Raw genomic sequence first — 24,391 nt, forward strand, 5'->3', positions numbered from 1 at the left:
AGAAGCGGCAATTTCGGTAGCAATCGCGACGATAGTTTGGTTGAATCTGTATTTTTGTGACAAACCGAGCAGCACCATCTTTAATAATAAATAAAATATATTATTATAGCACCATCTTTAATACTGGCAACGGCCTGAGACGTCGCAGAGAGTGACGTTTCAGTCGATGAGGGTGCATTTGCGCATGTGCCAGTGTGCCACCACCTAGTGGTTGGGTTGTCAACATTTAATAATAACTATTATTAATAATTCGCATCTTTAATATATTTTCAATGTTTGACACTATTAAATTTTTCTATGAGTATTATACATGAACTTACCCTCCATTCTATTTCAGGTATATGGCAGACTACACTATCCAGAATGCTCCGCGGGTGAATACGGCCTATCTCCATCAGAAGGGTCGCAACGCGCAGGCGCGGGACCCCCCGTGCCCGCCTGACTGCGCGGAGCGTGCGCATTGTGGCTCCAGGAAGTTGAGCGGGCCGAGGCTCAGAGGCTCTCAGACCTTGAATCAGAGCTGCCGGATTCAGCGGACGTGCGGCGAGGGCCCCGGGGGCACCATTAAAACGATGCTGTAGTGTCTCTTCCATCCTAGGCGCCACTTCCCGGTTTCTGCTTCTGGTAAGTATTGTAACTTTGTTTCCCTTTCTCCAAAGTTAGGAAGTTAGTCCAAGGAGCTGGAAATTAAACATTCCAGTTTTCTTCAGAATAAGGGCCAGCTTCCCTAGATTTCAGTGACACCAACAGAAGGGAAGTGGTAAGGTTTAAGTAAGAAGGTTTTTTTTTAGTATTGGTAAGGTTTATTACTGAATAGATAGAGGAATGGCAGGGCCGCTCCAACCTCCCGGGTGCACATCCTGTGCTATGTGGGAACTCCAGGACAATTGCGATTTCCTGGATAACCAGTTGTTCAGGAAGAGTCATCAGTTGCAGCAGCTTGAGCTCCGGGTTTCGGAGCATGAGCAGCAGCTGGTGTCACTGCGAAAGTGACGGTTCATCTTGGGAGTGCAGCCAGAGCCAAGGCCATGGCACCATGGGCGGCTCAGCTGCCCAGGCGGGCACTAAGAAGACTGGAAGAGCAGTAGTGATAGGAGATGTGATAGGGGAATAGACAGGCATTTCTGCAGCCACAGACGTGACTCCAGGATGGTGTGTTGCCTCCCTCAGGACAATGCGCAGCAGGGTGCATGCGCGGTGATCCTGGGCCTGGAAGCAGGAGGAGAGAATGTTGTGAATTTCTATCCTGGACTGATAGTGATTGCTTTTGTAAACTCCTTTTACAGGGGCTTAGAAGGGGAGGATTTACAGACAGGAAACTGAAACTAAAAGAAATGTTTGTCTCTTCTGAATTTCTATCCTGGACTGACAGTGATGACTTTTGTAAACTCCTTTTACAGGGTATGAGTAGGGGAGGATTTGCAGATGGGAAACTCAAAATCTGATGGTGTCATTCGATTCACCAGGACCTGACTATCATCGGCCTTTGAATGTGGAAGGAGAAATGTTTGTCTGTTCTCTCTGTGGGAAAAGATTTCAAACATCAGTGTGACTGCAAAAGGACCGAGACACACACACACCCGAGTGAGAGTGTTCCAGTGCACTGACTGTGGAAAGAGCTTTAACCAGTTACACAGCCTGAAAAAACATTGCATCATTCACATCGGGGAGAAACCATAAACGTGTTGTGTGTGTGGACGAGGATTCAACTGACCATTCAACCTGGAGAGACTCGAGGACACCCGCATCATGGAGAAACCATGGAAATGTGGAGACTGTGGGAAGGGATTCAGTTACCCATCAGAACTGGATGTTCATCGACGCAGGCACACTGGGGAGAGGCCATTCACCTGCTCAGAGTGTGACAAGGGATTCACTCGGTCATCCAACCTGTTGACACACCAGAGAGTTCACACTGGGGAGAGACCATTCACTTGTTCTGTGTGTGGGAAGGGGTTCACCAGTTCATCTGCCCTGCTGATACACCAGCAAGTTCACACTATGGAGAGACCATTCACCTGCTCTGAGTGTGGGAAGGGATTCACTCGGTCATCACTCCTGCTGACACACCAGCGAATTCACACTGGGGAGCGGCTGTTCACCTGTTCCGAGTGTGGGAAGGGATTCACTCAGTCATGCAACCTGCAGAGACACCAGCGAGTTCACACTGGGGAGAGGCCGTTCACCTGCTCTGTGTGTGGGAAGGGATTTACTCAGTTATCCAACCTCACTGAACACCAACTTGTTCACACTGACAAGAGACCTTTTAAATGTTTTGACTGTGAGAAGAGTTTTAAAAGCAGAAATGATCTGATGAGACACAAACACACTCACACTGGAGAGAGGCCATTCACCTGCTCCGAGTGTGGGAAGGGATTCAGTCAGTCATCCACCCTGCTGAGACACCGACACACTCACACCGGGGAGAGGCCATACGCCTGCTCTGTGTGTGGGAAGGGATTCACTCACTCATCTGCCCTGCTGATACATCAGCGAGTTCACACTGGGGAGAGGCCATTCACCTGCTCCATGTGTGGGAAGGGATTTGCTCAGTCATCCCACCTACTGAAACACCAACGAGTTCACAAGTGATGGCAGGGATTGGATTCTGCTGTTATTGCTACTGTTAATCACATCCAGGACTGGACCATGTTGCAATTTATTTCCATTTATAATCCCTGTAACTGGGCTGGAGTTTAATATTCTGGATATATATCAAACTGATCAGCTTGAGATCAAACAGAGTGTTCGAGTTATTGATTTCTCTCAGATAAGAGGAGACTGATGTTCTGTTACTGACTGTTCCATTTTTGGGCCTTTTCTCCTTTATTAATGGAAGACTTGTATTTGTATAGCGCCTTTTATGACATCAGATGTCCCATAGTGTTTTATAGCTAATGAATTTCTTTTGATGTGTACTCAGTGCTGTTGACAGCTGTGGTTCAGTGGGTAGCACTTTCACCTCTGAGTCAGAAGGTTGTGGGTTCAAGTTTTCTCCAGGGCTTGAGCACAAAATCCAGGGCTGGCACTCCAGTACTGCAATACTGAGGGAGTGCTGCACAGTCGGATGTCCTGTCTTTCAGATGAAACATTAAACTGAGACCCCATCCTCTCCCTCAGGTGGTTGTATAAGATCCTGTGGCACTATTTCAAAGAAGAGTAGGGGAGTTATCCCCAATGTCCTGGTCAATATTTATCTCTTCATCAACATTAGTAAAATAGATGATCTGGTCATTGTGACATTGCTGTTTGTGGGATCTTGCTGTGTGCAAATTTGCTGCTGTGTTTCCTACATTACAACAGTGTCAACACCTTAAAAGTACTTCATTGGCTGTAAAATGCTTTGGAACATCCTGAGGTCATGAAAGGCGCTACATAAATGCAAGTCCTTTTAATGTTGGAGATACAGCAGGAAAATTGTGCACAGCAACACCCACAAACAGAAAGGAGACTATGACCACATAATCTTTTCGGAGTGTCTCACGCACAAGAGGTGCGATAACGAAAGGTTATGGATATAACTGAAGATTTATAAAAACTGACTTTTTATTTAAAGAATGGACCTTTCTTTTGAAAAGTGAACAATGCTCCAAAATGGCTGCCGAAGGAAAAGGACTTGGACTTTGTCTCTGTTAGACAGTTTGAATTTACAAAGAAAACTATTCTTCAAAGCTAAGAGGTGTCAATTGCACCCATCCTAGAATATTCCAAAATTGAATGGGTTCTTTTGAAACAAAGAAGGTGTGAAGTAGCTGCGTCCTGGGCCATTGTGCAATCACCACTGGGGAGAGACCAAAGCGTCTCCTCCCCGGAGGTGAGAAGTAATACAGCTTTACTTTAAAAAGCAGCCGAGAGAGAGACACCCGAGAAAAAAGGCAGAGTCCAGAAGCTTGTTTCCATCAAACCAGAAAGCACATGCCCTGCTGCAGAATTCTGTATCTACTCTATACAGCAGTGAACTAGAAGTGATCCACTGACTTCAACTGAACTTTCAACCAAGAGAGAAATCTAAAAACATCTCAGGCCTGCAAACAACGAGAACTGGATTTCCAAGAGAATTCAACAGGTTTACCATGAACTTCCCGAAATCTAACCCTCCCCTCACTTATAATTGCTTTGCCCTTTTGCCCTCTCTCCCTCTCTGTCTCTTGTGTCTGTGTGTGTGAGTGAATGTGGTTGCAGCAATTTCAGGATAAGGCGTATTGATCAATAAACAATTGATTTTCTGTTTTAAAACCTACAAGAAATCCTGTCACTGTCTGTTTATTTGACAAATAAAACACTGAGCGGCTAAACCCTTATAACAAAACACACTTGCTGTGGTCAGGTGGGAGTTGAACAGTGGAAACCAACCAAATCTCACCATGTGGCTGTAACATTAGTGATGTGGTTTAAAGGATAAATATTAACAGCAAACTGAGGAGAACACCTCTGCTCTTCAAAATAACTTTATGGGATCATTTGTGTCCATCAGAGAGGACTGATGGGGTCTTGGTTGAAGGTGTCATGTGAAAGACGGGACCTCTGACAGTGCAGTGTTCCCTCAGTGCTGCATTGGAATATCAGCCTAGATTTTGTGCTCAATACTCTGTATGTGAAATTGAACCCACAACCTACTGACTCAGAGATGAGAATGTAAACACTGAGCCACGACTAACACCTCTTCATTACTCTCGATTATTTCAATTCTCAGATCTTCGCTTGTTCTCATGGCCAGGTCCCAGCTCCCTGTATATTGCAGAGTGCCTCTCCTAGTCTTGGTATCCAGGGAAGGTATCGGTAACATGCACATGTATCTGTCCTTGGAGTATTTGATGGGACGGTGTAGTGGAGATTTACTCTATATCTAACCCTGTGCTATACCTGCCGTCGGAGTCGTTGATGACAAAGTGTAGATGGAGTTTTACTCTTTATCTAACCCATGCTGTATCTGACTGGAGAGTGCTTGAAGCAGACATGCAGTGCTTTGAATGCCCCATTTCCAGGCACTGACATCGATAAGAACAACATTGAACATAATGATAAGGGAAACCCATCTGTTTCTTTCCTGGACACACTTCCAGAGGGACAGTGAGTGTCCCAGATATTTTTGTACAGTCTGCTCAATATTTCATCCCGAGTCTGAGTCTTTTGGTGATGATTTGAATTTGATGTCCTCTAGTTACTGACCTACCAACTAGTGGAAGTAGTTTTTCCTCATTTACCGGATGAAATTTTGAGCTCCTCCCTCAGATCTCCAATGACCCTTTCTTCTAATGAAAAGAGCCCCAGTTTCTCTAATCTCTCCTGATAACTAAAGCCTCTCTTCCCTGCTATCATCTCAGTGAATCTCTTCTGCACCCTCTCCATGGCCTTGACATCCTTCCTGGTGTAAGATCCCCAAACTTGACCCAATATTCTAACTGCAGCCTAACCAATGATTTGTACAGGTTTACATGACCTCTGTCCTTTTGTACTTTACACCCCGAGTTATAAAACCTGGGATCCCATGTGCTTTTCAAACTCTTTATCAAATTGTCCTCCCACATTTAAAGGTTTGTTTCTCTGAAAAAACTTTCTTTTTGTTATTTCTTATTGTTTCACAATTGTAGGCATAACCATCACACATTATAGTCTAATCTAATCCTCAATCTGGTTTCAGTTTATATTGTGTTTAATAACAGACAAACCCTGTCCTTTCCCCTGATCTGATTAGAGTTTCCAATGAGCTGATTCTGTGGAATGAAATGTCTTGTCAGTGTTGCCATAGCAACCTGTCTGCAGTGAAGCGCCTGTTTGAATTTCTAACTCGGATTAAACTTCTGTTACGACCAGGTGACAAAGGTGTTTAGGGGTCTGCAAATATGGAGACAGAGAAGAGCAGAAGAAAAATGAAGTAAAGAAGTTTGAGGCAATCTCTGAAGAGGGTTTTTTTCTTTTACTGTGCTTCGAGCTCGCTGTAATCTTTGATTGTAGGTAGTCTTGTTTTTTGTTGGGGCCCAGTATTCTTCTTAAACCTTGTTCATTATAGGAGACTTTTCTCTCTTAGTCTTCAATGAGAGCAGACAGGAGAGAGATGTTTTCAGTCCAGGAGCAAAGTGCTTTCTGATTTCAAATTCCGTGGTGGAAATTCAAATTCGAAAAAGTCCAACAGTCAGCCAGCCATGTGACCAGACCTGTCCTATCATGTCTGTTTGTGTATTTGGCCATCTTAGCGGTTAACCTGGAATGCTAGCCTTTCCACCTTCAACGTCTGGTAATCAAAAGCCAATTGTGGATTAAATTGGAGCAGGGAATAGCCCTTTTGTCCTTTGAAGTACTGTCTGTGGACGTGGTAATGTCTCTCTCTAGCCAAAGTCTCCAATTGTTTTTTTAAAGCAAGTTCTTTCTTCATCATCAGCAGTTTAAAATCAATGTTCATGTAGCAAAATTAATTTTCCTCATTCTTGGCAGGTGGGGAGGAGGGAGGGGGGTGGTGGTTGGGGTGCTTGCTTGACACTTCTCTATCCCATAATACACATTTCAGGATGGTGTGTGGCTTGGAGAGACACTCACAGTAATGATGTTCCCATGCATCTGCTGCCCTTGTCATTCTAGGTGGCAGAGGTCATAGGTTTGGAAGGTGCTGTCGAAGGAGCCTCAAGAAGATGTTACAGTGCATCTTGTAGATGGTTCACACTGCTGCTACTGTGCGATGTTGGTGGTGGGAGTCAATGTTTAGGTGGTGGATGAGCTGCCGATCAAGCGGTTGATTTGTCCTGGATTGTGTCGCGCTTACTAAATGTTGTTGGAGCTGCACTTATCCATGCAATTGGTGAATAAACACTCCTTTGCCAGTGAGTTCACAACTGACTGCTCGGGTTGGATTCTGCTGTTAATCACATCCAGGACTGAACCATGTTCATTCTGATAGTTGGAGTTTAATTGTCCTCCTGTTAATAACTACATCTGAGCTGGAGTTTAATATTCTTATATCTGTCAAATGGATTAATGTTGTTTCAAATGAACACTTTGTCAGGTCTTTAATTTCCCCAGGAGGAGACTGATTTAAAAAAATAGTTCTTTCCTGAAATGTGGGCCTCGCTGGCTGGGCTGGTACTTATTGCCCATCCCTAATTGCCCTTGAGAAGGTGGTGGTGAACTGCCTTCTTGAGCCGCTGCAGTCCATTTGGGGTAGGTAGACCCACAGTGCTGTTAGGAAGGCAGTTCCAGGATTTTGACCCAGTGACAGTGAAGGAACGGTGATATAGTTCCAAGTCAGGATGGTGTGTGACTTGGAGGGGAACTTGTAGGTGGTGCTGTTCCCATGTATCGACTGCCCTTGTCCTTCTAGGTGGTAGAGATCACAGGTTTGGAAAGGTGCTGTCTAAGGAGCCTCGGTGCGTTGCTGCAGTGCATCTTGTAGATGGTACACACTGCTGCCACTGTGCGTCGGTGGTGGAGGGAGTGAATGTTTGTGGATGGGGTGCCAATCAAGCGGGCTGCTTTGTCCTGGATGGTGTCGAGCTTCTTGAGTGTTGTTGGAGCTGCACCTATCCAGGCAAGTGGAGAGTATTCCATCACAATCCTGACTTGTGCCTTGTAGGTGGTGGACAGGCTTTGGGGAGTCAGGAGGTGAGTTATTCGCCGCAGGATTCCTAGTCTCTGACCTGCTCTTGCAGCCACTGTATATATATGGCCAGTCCAGTTCAGTTTCTGGTCAATGGTAACCCCCAGGATGTTGATAGTGGGGAATTCAACAATCATAACGCCATTGAATGTCAAGGGTAGAAGGTTCGATTCTCTCTTGTTGGAGATGGTCATTACCTGGCACTTGTAGGCATGAATGTTACTTGCCATTTTTAAGCCCAAGCCTGGATATTGTCCAAGTCTTGCTGCATTTATACACAAACTGCTTCAGTATCTGAGGAGTGATGAATATTGTGCAATCATCAGCGAACATCCCCACTTCTGACCTTATGAATGAAGGAAGGTCATTGATGAAGCAGCTGAAGATGATTGGGCCTAGGACACTACCCTGAAGAACTCCTGCAGTGATGTCCTGGAGCTGAGATGTCTGACCTCCAACAACCACAACCATCTTCATTTGCACTAGATAAGACTCCAATCAGCAGAGAGATTTCCCCCTGATTCCCACTGAGTCCAGTTTTGCTACGGCTGCTTGATGCCAGACTCAGTCAAATGCTGCTTTGATGTCAAGGGCAGTCACTCTCACCTCACCTCTTGAGTTCAGCTCTTTTGTCCATGTTTGGACCAAGGCTGTAATGAGCTCTGGAGCTGAGTGGCCCTGGCGGAACCCAAACTGAGCGACACTGAGCAGGTTATTGCTAAGCAAGTGCTGCTTGATAGCACGGTCAATGACGCCTTCCATCACTTTACTGATGATTGAAAGTAGACTGATGGGGCGGTAATTGGCCGGGTTGGACTTGTCCTGCTTTTTGTGTACAGGACATATCTGGGCAATTTTCCACATTGCCGGGTAGATGCCAGTGTTGTAGCTGTACTAGAACAGCTTGGCTAGGGGCACAGCAAGTTCTGGAGCACAGGTCTTGAGTACTATTGCCGGAATATTGTCAGGGCCCATAGCTTTTGCAGTATCCAGTGCCTTCAGTCATTTCTTGATATCACGTGGAATGAATCAAATTGGCTGAAGACTGGCATCTGTGATACTGGAGACTAAAGAGGAGGCCAAGATGGATGATTGTTGATGATTGAAGATTGTTGCAAATGCTTCAGCCTTATCTTTCGCACTGATGTGCTGGGCTGCCCCATCATTGAGGATGGGGATATTTGTGGAGCCACCTGCTCCAGTTAGTTGTTTAATTGTCCACCACCATTCACGGCTGGATGTAGCAGGACTGCAGAACTTAGATCTGATCCATTGGCGTGGAATTGCTTAGCTCTGTCTATTGCATGCTGTTTACACTGTTTGGCATACAAGTTGTTCTGGTTTGTAGCTTCACTAGGTTGACCCCTTATTTTGAGGTATGTCTGGTGCTGCTCCTGGCATGCCCTCCTGCACTCTTCATTGAACCAGGGTTGGTCCCCCGGCTTAATGGCAATAGCAGAGTGGGGGATATGCCCGGCCATGAGGTTAAAGATTGTGCTGCTGCTGATGGCCCACAGTGCCTCATGGATGCCCTTTTGCATTGCTAGATCTGTTCTAAATCTAGCCCATTTAGCATGGTGGTTGTGCCACACAGCACGATGGAGGGTATCCTCAATGTGAAGGTAGGACTTTGTCTCCACAAGGACTGTGCGGTGGTCACTCCGACCAATACTGTCATGGACAGATGCATCTGCAGCAGGCAGATTGGCAAGAATGAGGTCAAGTATGTTTTCCCCTCTTGTTGGTTCCCTCACCACCTGTCGCATACCCAGTCAAGCAGCTATGTCCTTTAGGACTCGGCCAGCTCGGTCAGTAGTGGTGCTACCAAGCAACTCTTGGTGATGGACATTGATGTCCCCCACCCAGAGTATTTTCTGCCCCCTTTCCACCCTCAGTGCTTCCTCCAAGTGCTTGATTGATGTCCTGTTACCCAATTTTTTCATTTTTGTGTATTTTCTCCTTTCGAACTCTAGATTATTTCAGTTCTCAGATATTCAGTTACTCTCATGGACAAGTCCCAGCTCACCATCCCTCCCAGCCTTGATATCCAGGGAAGATATTGGTAACATGCCCAGAATCGCTAAACACAAAATCTAGTCTGTTCATCACTTGCAGCTACTGGACTTTGTGTGTTTTCCACAGCATCTCTCTCACCTTCCATGTGTGAATAGAGGATCACGGCTGAAAACCTGGTTTTAAATGTTAATCCATTCAGGAAATGTATTTAACAGGAGCCTTTAGGTCGATGAGACTCTCTGAAGGTGCCAACATTATAAACCAATTGCTAAACCTGTAGGAAATTCGTTCAAATCATTTCATTCACATGTTTAAAATTAAATTGGGATTTATATTGTGACAGTTTTTACATTTCTGGATAAAGCAGCATTTCTGCTGCACTCAAGTCAGTCTTTTCCTAATACAGTAAGAAGATGGTGATATCAGACAAATGGAAGGTCAGTGGGGCTTTAAGTCAGCAGCTGACTCACACCAGGATGAGTTTGATTTCCTTCCACTCTGGTTAATGTTGTTCTTATCCACTGTCAGCTTCACGGACCCTGATTGGAAATGACTGGGAACATTGGTCCGATTGTGTTCTGTATGAGGTCACAGTCCTGGGTTCATCTTGGGTGTTGTGTTGACCTTGGAGTGGCAGCTACTCTGTGTCTGAGGTGGAGAATCAATGTCAGCAGAATAGAAAATGAGACTGAGCAAGTTAGAGAAAGGGTCAGAAAGGGGGTGAGAGATAGCGAGAGAGAGAGAGTGAAAGACATAGAGAGACTGACAGAAAGCGAAAGAGGGTGAGCAACAGACACAGCTAGACAGAGAATGAGCAACTAACAGAGAGAGAGAGACAGATAGATAGATAGAGTCAATGTTAAAACTCGAGATTGATTTATTTTTCTTGGATAAGATTATTAAGGGATATGGAACCAAACTGGGTAAATGTAGCTGAGATACAGATCAGTCATGATGTACCTGAATGGCAGAACAGGCTGAAGGGGCTGAATGGCCTCCTCCCACTCATGTTCCTCTATTTTACAGGATCATTGAGACTGATTCCCTGTGGCTCCTGTCTCAATCCCAGGACCTTCTATTCCTTACAGTTATGGAGAACGGGTATTCAGGGTGGTCTAGATAGGACAACAACCTCCCCTTCATAGACACATGATCCTGACTGTGAGGTAATGGTGCGTGCGTCTGGGAGAATGATGGGTGGACACAGTGTATGTTGTCATTTTAATGATAATCCTACCCTCAAGAAATAAACCAGCACCACGAGTGAAATGAGGCCCTTCAATTAAACATGAAATTTCATTTGGAGCAAATCAGCTCTGGGATTGTCTTTCTCACACATGAATGTCGAGATGGTCCATGTTATCGGGGCTGGTGGAACTGGACAGGGCCTGACCCAGCAGTGACAGGACAGGACAGACCCACTGGGAGGTGAGAGAAAGCTGAATTAAACACAAATGTATCATTTTCATTATTTAATTAATTTTACAATGAGACTCAGTGGATATTTCCTGTCGGGTTACCTTTCAGCTGAAGGGAGGATAAAAGTTTTCACATCACCAATCACATCAATGTTCACTATATCGAACAGACCTGGTAAACTTTCCTGTCAGTCCCTTTAACAGGACACTGATGAACTTTACATTCAGAAATGTAAATGTACAAGGAGTTTGTGGTATAATTTAGATGGGGTAGGATCTGTGATTACTAATCCATTGGAACATGGGATCAACCAAAAATCTGAGAACCTTTGCTGTTGATTTGATGTGACTCTATGTACTCGATGTAATTCTATGTAACTCTATGTTACTATGTCTCTGACTCCTGAAGTAGATGGAAAAGTTTTTGCTATTATCAACACAATAGTGAACCATCTTCTTTTCTGAAGATCTCACAGTTTCTCTAATGGCTGCTTTTGTCTCTCTCAGGTTTGGGTGATATTTGTCCCTATTCTCCTGGAAACTAAATTCATCTTGTTCCAAACTGCGTTCATTGTTAGACAGTTCAGGGAGTCGGGCATCATTCACACCTTGACCTATCTTTCTTTGGCTTCCTTATCTCGAGAGACAATGGGTAAGTGCCTGGAGGTTGTCAGTGGTGTGTGGAGCAGCGCCTGGAGTGGCTATAAAGGCCAATTCTAGAGTGACAGGCTCTTCCACAGGTGCTGCAGAAAAATTTGTTTGTTGGGGCTGTTACACAGTTGGCTCTCCCCTTGCGTCTCTGTCTTTTTTCCTGCCAACTACTAAGTCTCTTTGACTCGCCACACTTTAGCCCCGCCTTTATGGCTGCCCGCCAGCTCTGGCGAATGCTGGCAATTGACTCCCACGACTTGTGATCAATGTCACAGGATTTCATGTCGTGTTTGCAGACGTCTTTAAAGCGGAGACATGGATGGCCGGTGGGTCTGATACCAGTGGCGAGCTCGCTGTGCAATGTGTCTTTGGGGATCCTGCCATCTTACATGCGGCTCACATGACCAAGCCATCTCAAGCGCCGCTGACTCAGTAGTGTGTATAAGCTGTGGATGTTAGCCGCCTCGAGGACTTCTGTTTTGGAGATACGGTCCTGCCACCTGATGCCGAGTATTCTCCGGAGGCAGCGAAGATGGAATGAATTGAGACGCTGCTCTTGGCTGACATACGTTGTCCAGGCCTCACTGCCATAGAGCAAGGTACTGAGGACACAGGCTTGATACACTCGGACTTTTGTGTTCCGTGTCAGTGCGCCATTTTCCCACACCCTCTTGACCAGTCTGGACATAGCAGTGGAAGCCTTTCCCAAGCGCTTGTTGATTTCTGCATCTAGAGACAGGTTACTAGTGATAGTTGAGCCTAGGTAGGTGAACTCTTGAACCACTTCTCGAGCGTGGTCGCCAATATTGATGGATGGAGCATTTCTGATGTCCTGCCCCATGATGTTCGTTTTCTTGAGGCTGATGATTAGGCCAAATTCATTGCAGGCAGCCGCAAATCTGTCGATGAGACTCTGCAGGCACTCTTCAGTGTGAGATGTTAAAGCAGCATCGTCAGCAAAGAGGAGTTCCTTGATGAGGACTTTCTGTACTTTGGACTTCGCTCTTAGACGGGCAAGGTTGAACAACCTGCCCCCTGATCTTGTGTGGAGGAAAATTCCTTCTTCAGAGGACTTGAATGCATGTGAAAGCAGCAGGGAGAAGAAAATCCCAAAAAGTGTGGGTGCGAGAACACAGCCCTGTTTCACGCCACTCAGGATAGGAAAGGGCTCTGATGAGGAGCCACCATGTTGAATTGTGCCTTTCATATTGTCATGGAATGAGGTGATGATGCTTAGTAGCTTTGGTGGGCATCCAATTTTTTCTAGTCCTTGACCTATACTGGCAGGTAAAACCCCAGACAGTTCCTTGGTAAGGATTCCTCTGGTTCTTCACCATGTATCTGTCAGGATACTGAAACACAACTTTCTTAAAGTCCACTCCTGGAGGCCTCACTCCCTGAGCCTACAACCTTCAGCAGGGTCAGTGGTGGAGTTCCACAGCGGGAGTGATCCCAGAGTAACTGTGAGGCTCGCACCCCCGTGGATGTTCCAGGTTATGTATTTTTTAGTTATCCTGGTTTCTCACATTCAAACATCAATAAAACAGGGAATTCCTGGAAACACACTGCAGGTCCTTCTTTATCTGGAGATCAAATGTCTGTTGTATAATTGTACCAGCAGTGAACAGTTTCCTGTGAACTCCTCCATCTGTTATTTTAATGCAGACATTAACCAATTTATTATACAAAAGTTTTATTTCAAATGACTTAACCCTTGCCTTAAAATGGTAGACTCAGGACTGTCACACAAACATGTTAAATATTTGTAGACCAATTACCAAGTCATTTTCAGACTGGAAACTTCAACCTACTGTTTCATTTTCAGTCAGGAACAGATCCCAGTTTTACACCAATCTCTGATTTGACAGCACGTTTCCAGCATTCACTGTTGTTCTTCCTGACACTAAACACATTTGTCAAGGAGCCTTCTGTTCTGTGCCCAGGAGCTCTGAACCATGGGTTAGAACCCAGACTGGAGGAGTGCACTGTCTTTCTCTAGTTTCGCTTCTCCATGGGTCACATTTAAATATTTTACCCAGTTACCAATGCGGCCAATTATATTGTCATGCTAGGCCTCCACATGCCAAGAATGAGGCACATTAATTTTGTCATGAATGCAGAATTTAAACTCTTGCTGGAGTGAAGAAAGGACTTGTTAAATCGATCAGCTGTGGCTGGAAAAGACATTTGCATATTAACAGACAGTGTTTGGAAGGACAAAGCAGCCATTCCCTGATGCATTCAACACACAATGGACTTTTGATTACCAGACGTTGAAGGTGGGGGAGCTCGCATTCCAGGTTGACTGCTGAGATGGCCGAATACACAAACGGACATGGTCAAACCAGCTAGTTGCATGACTAACCTAAGTTTTTTGAATTTGTACAAACAGTTTGGGCAGAAAGCAGAATGCTCCTGGACTGAGAAGATTTCTCTCCTGTCTGCTCCAATCTCTTTCTCACAAGCCTCTGAATCCACTGATCTCCTACAGTCTCCTACAGCCAACAAGGTTTAAGAAGAATACTGGGCCCCAACGAAAAGCAAGATCTACCTGCAATCAAGGACTCTGCAGTGTGTTCGAAGAACCGTAACAACAACTCTTCAGATATTGCCTCAAACCTTCCTACTTTCTTTTTCTTCTGCTCTTTTCTTTTTCTATTTGCATGTGTGTATCATGTATACATGCAAGCGTGGGTGCATCGTGTATCCATAGGCGTTAACCGAATTAGAGTTTACGTTTAATAAATTTCAACTTTTCTTCTTTAAGCCTATGTAAGTCTGTTTGTGTTGGTTTCTTTGCCTTATAATTGAAAAGCGGTGAACAAGGATTCATCAAGGGGGAGCCAAAAACACGGTGTGTTTAAAAATAAACCCTGTTACAGTAAGACCAGGTGAAGGCTGAAAGGGAACCCTGGACCTCTTTCTCACCTGGTCGTAACAATATATTCTATTTTTTTATTTCATAATAAAATCCAGATGTCTAATAAACAAGAAAATAGTTCATTTATTATAAAACACGAGTTATTCAATAAAGTTGCAAAGCTTATTAACATACAGATTGAAATATGAGAGTTCCATTCTAAATTAACCCAACACGCATACTTGCACACACCAGTTAAAGAATAAAATAAAGAAGTTTTTTTCTGCAGCGAACTCTTCACAAAAAAGACAACAAAAAAAAACTTTGGTCAAATACTTGTCACTTCTTGAAGAAAAAAAGGATAAGATATGGAATGTTCGCCACTGGCCCTTTCAACTGGCGTCCAGATACTCAGCTGTCACTGGGATCGTTTTTGAAGCAGTTCGCTTCAGCGACATCCAGGATTCGTGTGACAGGCTTTTCAGGAGAAATGCAGCATCAGTTTCTCTATTTCCCACATTGAATTCTCAAGGTTTCTCAAAGGGATAGAAAAGGATGAGCTGGTGGCCGCTCTCTTAGCAGGCTTACCCCTAACAGATTCAAAACAATATCCAAAAACAAAACCAACTCTTGTTCACCATAAATCTTGACATGTCACTTCTCTGTAAACAACTCCTCTAATCACCAAGGCTCCTGATGTTTACTTAGCTTAAGACATGTCACTTCCAGTAAGGGTGTGTTTTTAAATAAAGTCTGAAGTCCTTCCAATGACCTTTTTTAAAAAAAAACGTCCAGCAGTATTGGAATCACTTCAGAATTTCAAATGAATCAATTTCCTCAATCATTTACACGAGTGATCAAAAAACATATTAGTTATGGAAGCACCTTCAGAACACCTCCATCCTTGGAGGAATGAAACGCCATTTTTTAATGTGTTCCATTCCAAAGTATGGAAAAAACAGAAGATGAAAAAAATGATTTTACACACTCATTTACATTCACTCTTTACCTGTAACAGATAGTTATACCCTGCACCATCTTTGTGCTCAGATAACCAGATAACTCAAATCAAGATTAACTCTAGACGAAGCATTAACAATTGCATTGTTTTCCCCCATAATGTGGATAATCTTTATGTGGTAGGACTGCAATAGTTAAACCCCATTGGAATAGTCTGGCATTCTGGATTTTTCCACAAAGGCCAGGGGGTTATGATCAGTATATACCAGTGTCTTTCTGTAATCATGGTGGACATATACTTCAAAATGTTTAACAGCTAGTAGTAAGCACAGGGTTTCTTTTTCCACTGTACAGTATCTCTTTTGGTGTCGATTTAGCTTTTTGGAAAAGTATCCCACTGGCCTCTCTGCCCGATTCATCTTCTTGTAACAGGACTGCACTGACCCCCAGGTCACTAGCATCAATTGCTACCTTGAAGGGCTTAGTGAAATTTGAGACAGCCAACACTGGTTCATTGATCAAAAATGGCTTTCAGCCTCGCAAATGATGCTTAGCACTTTCCTGACCAGACTACATTGGTTTTCTTTTTTTTTAGCAAATCCATCAGTGGAGTATTTTTAGTGCTAAAATTTGATACAAACTTGTGGTAGAAACCAAACATCCTCAAAAGCCTCATGATTTCTTGTTTAATCTTAGGGGCAGGGAACTCCATCAATGCTTATACTTTTGCTGTTCTTGGCAACACTTGTCCTTTCCCTACTGTATGCCTGAGGTAGGTTAGCCGCACTTTTAAAATTCACTTTTGGAAAGGTTTATCACCAAATTAGCCAACTGTAATTTTCTGAACAGAGCTTTTAATTGTTCCAAGTGGTCCTTTCAAGTGTAACTGTGTACCAGCACATCATCAAGGTAAACAACACAGTTAGGAACACTGGCTACCATTAAGTTCGTTAGTCTCTGGAAAGTTGCTGGGACAATTTTGGCCCAAATGGCATCACTTGGCATTGGAAAAGAGCATCTGGTGACAAAGGTCAATATTTCTTTAGCCTGGGGTGTTAAAGGAACTTTCCAATATCCCTTTAACAAATATATTTTGGTAAAAAACATGGCTCTGCCAAATCTGTCATGGCAGTCTTCCAAGCAAGGAATTGGGTAGGATTCTGCCTTTGTTACTGCATTAATCTTTCTGTAATCTATGCAAAATCTAGATGAACCATCAGGCTTAGACACTAATACAACTAGGGAACTCCAATTGCTTTAACTGGATTCAATTAGGTGATTTTCCAACATGTATCGGATTGCTGCTCATGCTTGGCTGCACATTCCTTCATGGCTGTTTGTGAAGCTTTTGGGTGTTCCTGAGCCACTTTGCAAGCTCTCGTGAACCACTCATGGAACATGGATACATTATCTAACATGAAAGTATCATCCCTCTGTTCTAAATACATTTCTTTGATTAGTTTTAGAGCATTTCTTACCTCATGTCCATAAGCTAACTCAAAAGGACTAAAACTGGTAGACTCATTAGGTGAATCCCTGGTGGCAAACAAAGGAAATTCCAGCCCTTTGTTCCAATCATGAGGATATTCATGACAATAAGCCGTGATAATTGTTTTGAGGGTCTTGTGGTACCGTCATAAAGCCTCTGTGACTGTGGGTGGTATGCTGAGGACTTTAACTGTGTTATATTCAGATTACTCATGGCTTCCTGAAAAATTTTAGGCATAAAATTGGAACCTTGACCCAACTGGATCTCAATTGGTAATTGATATCTCATGAAAAACTGGGTTAAACTCTCTACCACCTGAGCAGAAATTGTTCTCAATGGAATAGCCTCTGGGAACTGAGTAGCCATATCCATAATAGTGAGTATATATTGATGTCCCACTTTTGTTTTTGGTAGAGGTCCAACACAGTTACTAATATCCCACAAAATAGTTCCACAAAAACTGGTATGGGAATTAGAGGTGCCGGTTTTATGGCAGGCTGTGGTTTTCCCATGTTTTACAAAACTGCAACACGTCCTTGTAAAGATCCGGCCAGTAAAAATGTCAACTTATGCGTGATTGGGTCTTCTGGATCCCCACATGTCCTGCCATAAGAATTTCATGGGCTATCCTTAATATTTCCCAGCGATACTTGGCAGTACCACTATCTGTTGAACCACCGTCAATTCTTTGTCTGCAAGTCTGTGAGGAGGTCTCCATTTCCTCATCAGAATTCCAATTTTAATATAGAATCCTTCTGGAACTCCCTTTGCTTCAGCTTTAGTTAGAACCGATTGTGCCACTTAATTCCGGATCGGCTTGCTGAGCCTTGATCCTAGAAGACCTACTGAACATTTCCTTTGGATTATCCAAATCACCAAAGAAAGTTTCAGATATTCCCCTATCTGTTTGTAGTGTCAATCTGACCTCCGACAATGTAACTTTACAATGTAACAAGCCATTGCTTGGGTCATTACACACAAAGGAAATTCTTTTCCTGCAACTATCTGCCTCCTTGAACTCACGTGGTCTTTCCATGATTACTGGAGAAGCTACAACCTTCACTCTGGCCAAATCATTCTGCAGTAGGTCAACTCCGTCTCCAGGCAAACTACGGACAACTCTTACAGTTATCGTTCCAGACATTAGGTCACACCCCAGGTGCACCTGATACAAAGGTATGGGTATATACTTCCCACTGAAAACATTCACTAATACTTTGGCATTCAATATACTCTTATCGTGGAAAGGTTATGCCTTCCCCAGCAAAAGAGTTTGGGTGGCTCCTGTATCCTTAAGTATAACTATAGGTTTACCTGTCTCACTTGTGGGATAAGGAGTTACTTTTCCATTTGATAAAAAATCCCTATAACTCTCAGGTTATCTTGTCCACATCCACCACACTCACAGTGGTTTTTCTACTTGGCCTTACAGCTGCAGTCAAAGCTACAGTCTGATCTGCTGTACTCTAGGTCAGGGCCCTTTTCTCTGCATTGGCTTTGTGTAGCCCAATAAGTTCCATTAGTTTACCTCATAACTTGCAGCATTTGGCACGAAGGTGTCCCACCATGTGACAGTGGTAATACTTAGGCTTTTGAACCTCATTTCCACACTCAGCACCTTCCTTTCTGCTTGAGAAGGAGATCCTGAGCTATCCATCCTTTCCTGTCCCCAGCTACTTGCCTTCCTTTCACCCTCCCACCTTGTAGGGTTTGTGGGAGTGACAGAAAAAGGGTTTGGGCTTGCAACCAAGCTCGTAATCATCAGCGATCTCAGCTGCCTGTCTGGCTGTTGAAACCTTCTAGTTCTCTACCTGGGTTCTTAGTAACGAAGGGAGCGAATTTTTTAATTCTTCCAGAGAATTATTTCCCAAAGGGAGTCATATGTGGCCTCTACCTTTAGTGCCCACATCCAGCGATCAAAGTTAATTTGATATACCCTCTCAAATTCTACATATACCTGCCCAGGCTTTTTCCAGAGGCTCTGAAATTTCTGTCGGTGAGCTTCAGGGACTAACTCATAAGCAGCAAGAATAGCCTTTTTTGCCATCTCAATCTGCAGAAGCCTCCTCAGAAAGCATGGCATAAACTGCATGAGCTCTGCCAATCAACCTGCTTTGTATGAGCAGTGTCCAGTTTTCTTTTGACCACCTCATCTGTTTAGCTAGCTTTTCAAAAGAAATGAAAAATGCCTCTACGCCACTTTCCTCAAACTTCTGGAGGGCTTGCACAAATTTAAACAGCCCCCCACTGGGTCCTGGGTTGGAGTCAGATTCTTCCTCCTCAGAACTTTCTCTGGAGTCAAGGCCACCTTTTTGTTATAGTTTCTGTTATTTTTTGAAATACTGTTTCTTGCTCTCTTTCTCTCTTCTATTTTTCTTTTGTAATTCTAGTTCCAGTTTATGAAATGCTCTTTCCTATTCTCTCTCCTGCTGCTCTGCTTGCTCCCTTTGAAATGCCCTTTCTTTTTCCTTTTCCTCTCTTTCTTCTTTTTTCCTTTCTTTTTCTCTTTCAAGTTCAAGTTTTCTCATTTCTTTTTCTTGTTCAAGCTGCTTCATCTGCAACTGAATTCTAGCCAATTCAACTGAACAACCATCTGGATTGCCTTTTCCTTCTTCCAATTTCAAATGCCCTGCTATTACCTCAATTATATCTGCTTTCTTAGCTCCTGCTTTTAACTCAAACTCCAATTGTTCTGCCAATGCTTTTAGCCTAGGCTTGGTTAAGATTTGCAAATCACTCAGGGATAAAACCTCCCTCTCCAGAAAGGTCATAGCAACTGACAAAGCTATTCTGGTAGTGTAAACTTTACTCTAATGCACAAGAAACAAGGTGCTTTCCTTTACCTCTTTTCAATTATTATTATCCCACTTAAAATTCCATTTCATAGGCTTTGGGTTATCCTAGATGAGACCCTAACTATATGTTACAACTGAGGCTGGAAGAGTGCACTGTCTTTCTCGAGTTCCACTTTTCCATGGCTCACAACACATATTTAAATGTTTCACCCAATTGCCGACACGGCCAATTAAATATGCCTTTTTTTTTAAATTTCAGAATAAAATCCACTAAACAGGTTTTTTTTAATGAACAACAAAATTATTAAATTATAAAACAGACTTATTCAATAAAGATGCAAAGCTTATTAATGCACAGGTTGAAATATGAATGTTCCCTCCTAAATTAACCCAACACAAACTGCTCACACACACAGGTGAAAGAAGAAAGTAAAGAAGTTTTCCCTGCAGCAATCTCTTTACAAAAAAGACATAAATAAACTTTGGCAAAATCCTTGTCAATTCTTGAAGAAAAAAAATAAGATATGGGATGTTCTCCGCTGGCTCTTTCATCTGACGTCCAGATATTCATAGGCAGTTGTCACTGGGATCCTTTTGGGAGCAGTTCTTCTCAAGCGACGTTGAGGATTCGTCTGACAGGCTTTTCAGGAGAAATGTAGCATCAGTTTCTCTATTTTCCACACTGGAATCTCAGGGTTTCTCAAAGAGATGGAAAAAGAATGAACTGGTGGCTTCTCTCTGAGAAGGCTTACCCTCAACTGACTCAAAAGATTATCCAGAAACAAAACCAACTCTTGACCACCATAAATCTTGACATGTCACTTCTTTGTAAACAACTCACCTCGTCACCAAGGCTCCTGCTGCTTACTTAGCTTAAGACATGTGACTGCCAGTAAGGATTTTTTTTGAAACAAAACACAAGTCCAGCAGCTATGAAATTTCGTCAGTCTTTCAAATGAATCAATTTCCACAATCTTTTACAAAAAACACATCCGGCATGGAAGTACCTTCATAACACATGGAAGAGAGCAGCTGAGACACATTTCTTACAGGCCTCAGGATCAACCCACACGGGGACTTTGCTGTCAGTGAAGAGATGAGAAAGACCAACGTGCCATTTGTCCCCATCAGTGTGATCCTGAAGGACTGTGTTCAGGCTGAAGTTCTCTTCCTGCCATACGATCCTCCCCCCAGACTGTCCATTCTGAGCTCCAGCCAGGTGATACTAAACACTCAGGTGGGAAAGACAAAGATCTGTAGCACTATGCTTGAAATCAGGTTGATTTGCTTCACCTTTATCCAGAATATTAAACTCCAGCCAAGTTATAGGGGTTATTCTATCAGCAGAAACAAACCCCAAATGTCATAATAGAAACGTAGAAAAGTTATAACACAGAAGGAGCCTCATAGGTTACGGCTCCTCAATTGCATAGTCAAGTACTTTTTAAATGTGATGAGGGTTGCTGCCTCGATCACCCTTTCAGACAGTGAGTTCCAGACACCAAACCCCCAACCCTCTGGGTGAAAAGATTTCTCAACTGTCTTCCAATCCTTCTGCCAATTACTGTAAATCTATGTCCCCTGATCATTGACCTCTCTGATAATGGAAATATCTCCTTCCTATCCACTCTAACTCAGCTCCTCATAATTTTATACACCTCAGCCTCCTCTGTTCCAAAGAAAACAACCCTAGCCTAACCAATCTTTCCTCACAGCTAAAATTCTCCAATCCTGGCAACATCCTTGTAAATCTCCTCTGTACCCTCTCTAATACAATCACATTCTTCCTGTAATGCGGTGACCAGAACTGCACACAGTACTCCAGCTGTGTCCTAACTAGTGATTTATACAGTTCCAGTATAACATCCCAGCTCTTATATCCTATGTCTCGGCCAATAAAAGCAAGCATCACGTATGCCTTCTTAACCACCTTATCTAACTGTCCAGCCACCTTCAGGAATTTGTGGACATGCACTCCAAAGTCCCTCTATTCCTCTGCACTTCTCAGTGTCCTACCATTTATTAAATAGTCTAATGCTTTGTTTGTCCTCCCCAAATACATTACCTCTCACTTCTCAGGATTGAATTCCATTTGCCATAATCTGCCCACCTGACTAGTCCATTGATATCTTCCTGCAGTCGACAGCTTTCTTCCTAACTGTCAATCACACAGTCACTTTTTATCTCATCTGCAAACTTCTTAATCATGCCCCCTGCATTTAAGCCTAAATGATTGATATAAACCACTGTGGAACCCCACTGGAAACAGGCTTCCAGTCATGTTGTAGTTCTGGATGTGATTAACAGCAGCAATAACAGCAGAATCAAACCCATGCAGTCACTTGTGAACTCTTTGGTGTCTCAGCAGGTTCGATGACTGCGTGAATCCCTTCCCACACACGGAGCAGGTGAACGGCCTCTCCCCAGTGTGAACTCGCAGGTGTTCCAGCAGGTGGGTTGACCGATTGAATCCTTTCCCACACTCTGAGCAGGTGAACGGTCTCTCCCCAGTGTGAACAAGCTGGTGCATCAGCAGGTGTGATGAATGAGTGAATCCTTTTCCACACTCAGAGCAGGTGAACGGTCTCTCCCCAGTGTGAACTCGCTGGTGTGTCAGAAGGTTGAATAAAGTAGTGAATCCTTTCCCACAGTCAGAGCAGGTGAATGGTTTCTCCCCAGTGTGAGCTCGCTGGTGTGTCAGAAGGTTGGATAACTGAGTGAATCCCTTCCCACACTCAGAGCAAGTGAACGGTTTCTCCCCAGTGTGAATTCTCTGGTGTGTCAGAAGGTTGGATAACTGAGCGAAACTCTTCCCACACTCAGAACAGGTGAATGGCCTCTCCCCAGTATGAGTGCGTTGGTGTGCCAGTAATTCCTGTTTACGTTTAAATCTCTTCTCACAGTCAGAACATTGAAAAGGTCGGTTATCAGAATGAACTGGTTTGTGCTCATTGAGCTGGGATGAGTGAGTGAATCCCTTCCCACACTCTGGACAGGTGAACGGCCTCTCTCCAGTGTGAACTCGCTGGTGTGTTAGAAGGTTGGATAACTGAGTGAATCCCTTCCCACACTCTGGACAGGTGAATGGCCTCTCCCCAGTGTGAACTCGCTGATGTGTCAGAAGGTTGGATAATTGAGTGAATCCCTTCCCACAATCTGGGCAGGTGAATGGCCTCTCCCCAGTGTGAACTCGCTGGTGTGTCAGAAGGTTGGGTATCTGAGAGAATCCCTTCCCACACTCAAAGCAGGTGAATGGTTTCTCCCCAGTGTGAGTGCGTTGGTGTCTCTGCAGATCCCTTGTTCTTTTAAAGCTCTTCTCACAGTCAGAACATTTGAACGGTCTTTCCCCAGTGTGACTGTGTTGATGAGTTTCCAGCTCAACCGGGTTACTGAATCCCTTATCACAGTCCCCACATTTCCATGGTTTCTCCATGATGCAAGTGTCCTTGTGTCTGTCCAGGTTGGATGATCAGTTGAAACCTCGTCCACACACAGAACACGTGTACGGTTTCTCCCTGCTGTGAATGGTGATGTTTTTCAGGCTGTGTAATTGGTTAAAGCTCTTTCCACAGTCAGTCACTGGAACACTCTCACTCAGGTGTGTGTGTGTCTCAGTTTGTTTCCAATCACACTGATGCTTGAAATCTTTTTGCACAGTCAGAATAGCCAAATATTTCAGCCCCACATTCAAATCCGATGATATTCAGGTCCTGATGAATTGAGTGACTGTCAGATCTTGACAGAAATTTTGGCTTGACAGTCTGCAAATCCTCCCATTCTTATACCCTGTAAAAGGAGTTTACAAAAGTCATCACTGTCAGTCTGGATTGAAATTAGCAACATTATCCCCTCCTGTTTCCTAATCCAGGATGGTCCGGCAGGCGCCCTGCTGCACATTCCCCTCCAATCTACCTCCTTTCACAATCTCACATTGGAAATTGTTGGGCCTGACTGGGCACAAAAGTACTCGGGGTTAAACCCAGCAGTTTCTCTTCCATCTCACTGCAGCTCAAACTGATGCCTGCAGCCTGGAACTCGGAGTGGGAGAAGGAGGAAGAATGAGAGGCAATAGTGACCAACACTCACAGCAACCTACAATCCACCGACATTACCGGGATAGGGAGACAGAGTTCAGAAACACTCAGTAATACGACTCCAGTAAAACATCCCAGGAGGAAAAGTGGGAGCAGTGTGTGTACCTGCCCTGATATCCCCCTCCCCAGGCCTGTCAGTCAAACCCCCCACTCCTCCCAGTCCACAGCTCAGCCTATCAGCTTCCTGCACCTTGAGCCAGCCCTGCCCAGGTGTGGCCCAGTCCAAGGGGAGTCTTTGTGGAACCAGGGAGTGGGGGAGGGGGGGGACCTCCTGCCCTGTGCTGTGTCCCAAATGGTTCCTCCCTCCCCTCCCCCAGGCCCCTTTATAACTGAGCTCAGTTTCCTTTTAAGTTTTGTCCTTTGATCTTACTGTTTATTAATCTTTGGTTCCAGCGGCCGTTAACCTCGGGCCTTTGACCGGCAGAAGCTCCGCTCGCAAAGCGCCTGCGCACTTATCGCTCCTGCCAGCGACCTCTGACCTGTGAGCTCACAATGTCCGGGTGATTGACGGCGGCTCCCG

General features: G+C 44.1%; 2 protein-coding genes across 2 annotated transcripts; one reads left to right on the plus strand and one right to left on the minus strand.

Annotated features, from left to right (window-relative positions):
• The first annotated feature begins 367 nt into the window (after positions 1-367).
• LOC137349282 (zinc finger protein 229-like) lies at positions 368-6,392 on the plus strand. Its single transcript, XM_068014818.1, has 2 exons — positions 368-624; positions 1,401-6,392. The coding sequence occupies exon 2, from the start codon at positions 1,750-1,752 to the stop codon at positions 2,590-2,592; it is 843 nt and encodes a 280-aa protein (XP_067870919.1). The 5' UTR covers positions 368-624; positions 1,401-1,749; the 3' UTR covers positions 2,593-6,392.
• An 8,304-nt stretch (positions 6,393-14,696) lies between these two features.
• Positions 14,697-24,327, minus strand: LOC137349263 (zinc finger protein 16-like). Its single transcript, XM_068014779.1, has 2 exons — positions 24,242-24,327; positions 14,697-23,563 (listed from the first exon to the last, which is right to left on the minus strand). Exon 2 carries the CDS (start codon positions 23,208-23,210, stop codon positions 22,116-22,118), a length of 1,095 nt encoding a protein of 364 aa, XP_067870880.1. The 5' UTR covers positions 23,211-23,563; positions 24,242-24,327; the 3' UTR covers positions 14,697-22,115.
• Positions 24,328-24,391: the final 64 nt, after the last annotated feature.

The sequence above is a fragment of the Heterodontus francisci genome, chromosome 34 (assembly GCF_036365525.1).
Source record: "Heterodontus francisci isolate sHetFra1 chromosome 34, sHetFra1.hap1, whole genome shotgun sequence".
NCBI classification, from domain to species: Eukaryota; Metazoa; Chordata; class Chondrichthyes; order Heterodontiformes; family Heterodontidae; genus Heterodontus; species Heterodontus francisci.

Coding starts and splice junctions, on each gene's coding strand:
- LOC137349282 (XM_068014818.1), top strand. CDS start 1,750: ATGGAGAAACCATGGAAATGTGGAGACTGTGGGAAGGGATTCAGTTAC.
- LOC137349263 (XM_068014779.1), bottom strand. CDS start 23,210: ATGGAGAAACCATGGAAATGTGGGGACTGTGATAAGGGATTCAGTAAC.